This window comes from Fragaria vesca, linkage group LG6, assembly GCF_000184155.1.
Source record: "Fragaria vesca subsp. vesca linkage group LG6, FraVesHawaii_1.0, whole genome shotgun sequence".
Taxonomy (NCBI): domain Eukaryota; kingdom Viridiplantae; phylum Streptophyta; class Magnoliopsida; order Rosales; family Rosaceae; genus Fragaria; species Fragaria vesca.
This window is the reverse complement of record NC_020496.1, coordinates 22837055-22844670: the sequence shown is the minus strand read 5'-3', so window position 1 is coordinate 22844670 and position 7616 is coordinate 22837055. Positions and strand designations below refer to the sequence as shown.

Below are 7616 nucleotides of genomic sequence, written 5' to 3'. Positions count from 1 at the left end.
AAATTTTTTTAAATTTCTGATATAGATTTATGAGAAATAAGTGCGGAGATTAAAAGAACAAAATCTAAATTGCATGAAACTTAAAGAGCGGAAATTGAAGTAGTAAAAGAACGAAATTTAAAATTGCATGAAACTTTAAAGAAAAATTTCAGTTTACTACCCTGAACTTTAGGTCTAAAATCAGTCTGATACCTCATGTTTTTTTTAAATCAGATTCCTACCTAAACTTTTAGAAGGACATCAATCTTGACCAAAATTTGTTTCCCGATCTGAACATGACGTAAGATGGGCCCACATTTCAGTTTAAACCCTAATCTGGGTGAAATGACCAAAACAACCCTTGTTACTGTTTTCCTCCATTACGGCCTCGATTAAACTGCCACAAGTAGAAACCTAAAGACCCAAAACCTAATCCCTTCTCACTCTCACGAGCTCTCTCCCTCCATTACAACCCCTTCATAATCTTCGAACCCAGACACAAAAAACCCAGATTTATATATCAAATTAGTGAATGAACGATTTTGACGGCTGAGCCCGATTAGTGGATACCCCGATTGGAAGACGGACGCAAAGAAATCCCAAACGATGGTCTGTTTTGAATTTGAAATTTGAGATGTCTTGTTTTCTTGGGATGTTTTCTGTTTCGGGTTTTGCACAAAGATTATGGGTTTGTTGATTTGGGGCTTTATTTATTTCTGGGTTTTTGAGAATCTCGTATTGTTTTTGGTTTCTCTATTGTAGTGGCTTTGTTTATTCCTGGGATTTGGGGCTTGTTTATTTCTAGGTTGTCATGTTATGGTTATGGGTTGGAAACTTCTGATCTGGGGTTACGAGACTTAGGGTTTCCATTTGTTTTTTATGGTTGTGTGATCTGTTTCATATATATTCCTGAATTGAATATGTTGTGAGCTATGGGTTCATGAATGTCCTGGGTTTGTGAGATATGGGTCCATGAATGTTCAGTGTGTTGGGTAGGTGAAAAGATTTCGACTTGAGCATTGGAACGTAGTGGTACTACCTTATTCAATTCGTGTATAATTGAAGCTAGCTAGTAGTGGTATAATTGAAGCTAGCTAGTAGTGGAACAAGGTAGGTGAAAATTCGTGTATAATTGAAGCTAGCTAGCTAGTAGTGGTACTACCTTATTCAATACATGAAATTTATGACGATAGTAACTAGTTACTTATCTAGTTCTGAAGAATGAGCTTCGATTCATTCTCTATATCTACATATTACCTATCTAGTTATGAAAAAAAAAGTAACATGACTACATATTATATCCCAGTCTCTATATCTATTCATTTCAGTTCATATGCAAATTAAATCATATGCATGGTGTTCAGGGTAAGACCTAAAGAACAATAATTTCACTAGAGTAAGACACAATACTATAATGTTGTCTGGATATTTATTGTTACTGTGTGTTATTTATTGGTTTCCATATGTGGTTAGTTGTACTGTTCTGACTATTTTATTATTTCTTCTGGACCAAATACCTGCTTGGAGTCAAGTTGCTGCAAGCAACGTTGTCATACAAGAGCTTTTTGATTCTCCCAAAAAGATTACTGAGCATGGTGTGAAAATTACTGAGCCTCAAGAAGGTGTGCTAACTCAAAGCTAGCAGGGCTCTGACCATAGATCCTACTATTAAGGGAAAGAGGAAATTGGAGGTTGAGTTGTCTGAAAGTGATAGTGATAACGATGCAGGTTTAAGAGTGCAAGATGTTGATGCAGGTTTATTGGCATATGTAGATGGGTGGGATGAAGAAGATGAGGATGATGAATCTGGAGGTGATGCTAAGTTTACTGAAGATGAGGATAGTGAAGATGATGACTATGATCCTGCCAAAGATGATGATGATGTTGCAGCCTATGGAGTTGATGATGACTTCTTGTTTGGTTGGTTAACAGAAGTTGAGGTTGGTGAAAAAAATGAAGAGGGAGGTTCTTCTGCTGTTGCATCCCAGAAAACTTATACGGTTGAAGGACCAGAGGTTGAAGATAGTGAGGCCATGTATGGGGATAAAGATTCTGATAAGGAGGTAACTGGTTATGAGTTAAATTCTGATGATGATGGAGAAGGACATCAATGGCCAGAATTCAACCCCAAGACTGACATGAAGAACCCACGGTTCTGCAATGGTATGTTATTTGCTACCCCTAGGATCCTAAGAGCTGCTATAAGGGAAAGAGCAATTCAGAAGGGTTGGGTGCCACTTTGGGATATGAATGACAAGCGTAGGTTGAGGGCTATATGCCAAGCAGACAACTGTAACTACGAGTTATATGCATCAAAGATGCAACATGAAGATACATTTCAAATAAAAAGGTACCAGTCAAAGCACAGTTGCGAAAGAGTTCTTGAGAACCCTACTGTTAGAACCCCATATCTCATTACAAGGTTTGCTAATATGATACAACTTAATCCTGACATCAAAACAGGTAAAACTTCATTTTCAAAGTACATTGTTTAGTTTGCTGTTTTTCTTAAGTATAATGTTTTGTGTACCATTGTTTTATTGCAACAAAAGCACTTATGAACTCCATGGCAGCTGAGGTGCAAGCTAAGGTGTCATTTCAGCAAGCATACAGGACTAAGAGCGCTGTTTTAGAACAACTAGAAATGTCCATAAAAGAACAATATGCTAGGGTGCAAGACTATGCGCATGAGCTGAGAAGGGACCCAGCAACCACTGTTGATATCAAATGTGATTTCAACAACGCTGAAAAGCTGCCAATTTTTAAAAGAATGTATATTTGCTTAGGAGCATTGAAGATGGGGTTTAAGAGTGGTTGCAGACCCATTTTGGGACTAGATGGCTGTCATTTGAAAAGTGCATATGGAGGGCAGTTGTTGTTTGTAGTGGGGTTTGATGCCAACAACACAACCTATGTAGTGGCTTATGCAATGGTAGAGATGGAGAGTAAGGATAGTTGGATATGGTTTCTACGGTTGTTGGAGAAGGATCTTAATATCACTGGAGAAGGAAATGGATTTACATTCATTTCCGACAAGCAAAAAGGGTTGCTTCCTGCATGTGAATCGAACAAGTCCTCCCTCTTGCTGATCATAGGTTTTGTGTGAGACATCTATGGACCAACTTCAACAAGTTGTTTCTTGGAAAACCAATGAAGGACCAACTTTGGGCAATTGCTAAATCTTATTACTTGAAGGAGATGGTGATGATTAAGGAGATGCAATCAGATGCATATGACTGGTTAACTGGTAAGTGTCTTCAGCAAATGTATGTGTTTAACTGTTAAAACTTGATTGATAGAGTTTTTTTTTTTTTTTCCCTTGATACAGACCCAGATGAACCAACAAGGAACCCTAAACACTGGTGTAGAGCGCATTTTAACACAATTCTTAAGTGCGATGTGCTTTTGAACAACTTGTGTGAAACCTTCAATGCATTCATATTACCAACTATGTCAAAGCCAGTCATTTCTTGCTTTGAGGATATCAAGGTAAAGTTGATGAAGAAGGTTGCTGCAAGGAAAGAGAAGATGAGCAAAGTCATCGATCCCATTTGCCCTAAGCCTAGGGAGATATTAGAGAAGAACAAGGTTAAGTCTACAACTGATTGTATCCCTAGTGGTACTGGCAGCCCAATGATCGAAGTGGATAGCATTGGAGGAGGGAGGTATATGGTTGATCTGCAGAGAAGGAAGTGTGCTTGTAGAAGGTGGGACCTAACTGGTATTCCTTGCAAGCATGCCGTATCTGCTATCAACTTCATGAGGCAAAAGCCCGAAGGCTATGTTGATGCCTGCTACCTGACCAAGACATACATGGACATTTACCCGCACACAGTGACACCTGTCAATGGGATGGACATGTGGATGCCTACAAATGAACAAGCAATCCTCCCACCTCAATATAATAGACAGCCTGGTAGGCCAAAGACTAAAAGAAACAAAGAAGCATCTGAAAGGAACACTGAAGGAGGCCTCAAGCTTGGAAGGGTTCAAAAATCTTTGAGGTGTCGCAACTGTGGCACATTGGGTCACAACATCAAGACGTGTCATAAACATCTTCCACCTAAAACATCAGCAGCTCATGGGACTGGGACAAAGAAGAGAAGACTGAACAGTGGAGAAGCACCATCTACTAAGGTATATACTAGTTTTGTATTTTTTTTTTTTTGATACTTAAAATGCATATGAAATGGTATGGTATTGACCAACATACGGCTTGGTGCAGGAAAAGGGTACCAAACCACCACCAAAAACCAAGAATGAGCTTAGGACAAAGGCACAGCTGAGAAAAGCTGCAGCAAAGGTAACTGATTCTCTTAACTGATTTTAGTTGTTGTTTGAAGACACATTCTTTGCTCTTAGTTGATATGTTTCATGTTATTATTGTAGGATAAAAGAGATGAAAAAAGGGCAGCAGAAAAAGCAGCAGCAATGGCAGCAGGTAAAGGTCTGCCAACTAGGAGTAGACCACCAAAAGCTACTACCAGCACTGTTTGAAATGCTTCTGCAAATGCACAACCTTCTCAAGCATCCTCAAGATCATCAGTGAGGATCCGAGCAAATGCAAACAAGGGAGGAAAATAGAGGATGAGAAGAGAGGGATAAGCAACCGAGGTCAGGATTAATAGATGCAAAGTTGCATTTTTTGTGCAACCACGTGCTACGTCACATGGTTGCTAGGTCTAATCTTTTGCTTAGATGATTAGAGCTCGAGTTTTATGCAACTTAATCCAAACATTTGTGTTTTGTTAGTTTGGATGTAAACTCACATTATGCATCTATTATATTTGGTTGCTAACTCTGAACAAGTTTCTGGAAATTTATGGTTTTGATGCATTGTTCGATATGAATTCATATTAATTGGAGTTTTTTTTATCCATTTTTCTGGAAATTTTTTAGAATTATTGCTTTGATGAAATACTATATTTGGTTGCTAACTCTGAACAAGTTTCTGGAAATTTATGGTTTTGATGCATTGTTCGATATGAATTCATATTAATTGGAGTTTGATCCATTTTTCTGGAAATTTTTTAGAATTGTTGCTTTGATGAAATACTAGTTTAAGGTTGGTTTAGTTTAGATATTCTGTTAAATTTTAGAGGCAGGTATTTAAATGACGAATCTACCCTCTTGTTGGGTGTAGGAGCTGAAGTGTGGGCCATCTTTGTCTGTTCCACGTCAGTACATGACGTCAAGTTTAGCTCAGATTCAAATTTTGATCAAAATTGATGTCTTTTTAAAAGTTTAGGTATGAAACTGATTTAAAAAAAAGATGAGATATCAAACTGATTTTAGATCTAAAGTTTAGGAGTGTAAACTGAAGTTTACTCAACTTTAAATAACGGTAAAGTAAACGCGAGAAATTAAATTGCATGTAATTTAAAGACACGGAAGAGTAAATTGCATGAAAGTAAATTGCAGAATGTAATGAAAACGATAAAGTGCAGAAGGTAAGAAAAATGAAAAGATCGATATTGTAGAGAATTTGATGTTTGTATTGAAGTGTTGTTTGTGTTGGTCGAGGACACTTTACAATGACGTTGAATGTCATATTTATACAGTTACAAACAATCAAGTTAAGGAAGGAAATTACAATCAAATTAAATGAATTTCTGTCTTAATGACTGAATAAACTCTCATAAGTTCTTGCTATAATGACCTCATTCTCCTTGATTTGCTAATTAAGAGAATATATCTTGAAATATCGCTAGATTAACATTTGTTGCCATATATCGTCGTTGTTCTAAATTGGGTATGTATTGATGTTACTACCAAATAATGAATCTCGACAAATCTCAATAATGATGATGATAATTATATGGAATAAAAAATTATCATTAAATGTTATATAATCTTCCTTGCAACCAACGACTTCAGCCTAGTAGGCCGACGAGCAAAAAACAGGTGCAGACACAAGGATGAAGCAGAGGTCGATGTTGCTGCAAGACGGAATCAAATTTGCCAATCAGCACCAGTGTTGGTCATGTATGACCAACCAATCAACTCTCACTCTCTCTCTCTCTCTCTCTCTCCCTCTCTCTGCTCTCTCTTTTTTTTGATTGGCTGGTCATACATGACCAACATTAGTGCTGATTAGCAAATTTGATTCCCCACAAGACTCATTGGCGAGTATGATGACGCAACGAAACTCAGTTTGGCCCGGTGTCATATATGAAACCGATTCGACATGCAGTTTTACCTCGATTTTTAATTATTATTTTTTCAAGTTACGTGATTTAATATTGTTTACCATGTATGTTATTATTTTTAAATTATTATTATTATTATTTCAACGCTCATGAATTGGTTGTGAAGCCACGAGTAGCAAGTAAGCCGACGTGGACTAGCTTACTGGTTGATAAAATAATCTGCCGTATAGCAGAAGCAATCAATAGAAACAAGGCATGGACGATAAGAAGTGGGAGGGATGACCTCCCAAGTGCTACGGCTTTCAATTGCAATCAATGAATGAGATGTTCATTCTCATCCACACATATATACCCTACATGTACAATGTAAAGACAAACCAAATAACCAAAAGATAAAAACATAAAAACAAAAAAAACGGCCTCCAATACAACCCAATTTACAAACTTTATTTGTATTTATGACGTTTGTGACTTGTGAGGAACCCCAATTACTAGCTTTATTAATGTATTAGAACATCTTTAGCAATTTAAGCCATTTTTTTGTTAAATTTTAGTCAAATTAGTTAAAATGTCATTTTGGCAAGCCACTTTGGAAATGCAGCTGCATCAATGCTCTTTATTTTAGCTAGCATTACATCAACATTATTCTTCAAATAAAAATCAAATAGTTTAAATATATTTATATACCACGTAAAATATCTTACAAGGGATGTGTTGAATTATACCTAGCCTCATCTGAGTCATCTCGCTCTCTATATGTACTTATTTAGCTAGCAAGATAACTAAAAGTCATAATAGCTAAACTTTGGTTAGTCTGCTGGAGCTCCGAAAACATCAAAAAGAGTTAAACACATTCGCTAAAATAGCTAAAAGCTAAAATAGAGAGTCTGCTAAAGTTGGTCTTACAAATACTGTGAGTCATACTCATGATTTCTCACTTATAAGAAGAGACTAATGTCATTAGACCAAACAGCTGCGTCAATTACTAGCCTTGTTGGAAAAAACAAAAATCTCTAATTTTTTCTTTTTACTTTTTTATAACTATTTTATTTCATTGATTCATCCATAATCAAAATGCCTCTTATATCAAATACCTCTTATCCGGCACAAGATTCCAAACAAATGATCAGTATCCTTCATTGTGAATGAGCACGGCTAAATCTAACAAGTCATTTCCAAACTAATCTTATCTAATCTCTATGATATGTAATTAATATTAATTGCCTAAGGTTCATCATTAGTGTACAACTAGATAAAACCTATGTTGCACGGACACTTCACATCCCTGGAGTGTCAGAGTGTCCGACACGGCGACATGCCTCCGACACGGCACGACACGAGTTGGACACGCCACGTGACGTGTCAGAAAATGTTGACTTTTCTGACACGTCCTGACACGTTAACCGACACGCCACCTCAGCATCCGACACGCCACATCATCAATTTTTAATATATATATATATATATATATATATATATATGTCGTCG

General features: G+C 36.9%; 2 protein-coding genes across 2 annotated transcripts; both read left to right on the top strand.

Annotated features, from left to right (window-relative positions):
• Positions 1–403: 403 nt before the first annotated feature.
• On the top strand, positions 404–3256 carry LOC101315451. The gene is made up of 2 exons (XM_004303542.1): positions 404–2442; positions 2532–3256. The coding sequence occupies exons 1-2, from the start codon at positions 2013–2015 to the stop codon at positions 3083–3085; spliced, it is 984 nt and encodes a 327-aa protein (XP_004303590.1). The 5' UTR covers positions 404–2012; the 3' UTR covers positions 3086–3256.
• On the top strand, positions 2407–4829 carry LOC101315165. The gene is made up of 4 exons (XM_004303541.1): positions 2407–3226; positions 3308–4116; positions 4205–4282; positions 4369–4829. Exons 1-4 carry the CDS (start codon positions 3130–3132, stop codon positions 4474–4476), a joined length of 1092 nt encoding a protein of 363 aa, XP_004303589.1. The 5' UTR covers positions 2407–3129; the 3' UTR covers positions 4477–4829.
• The last annotated feature ends 2787 nt before the right edge of the window (positions 4830–7616 follow it).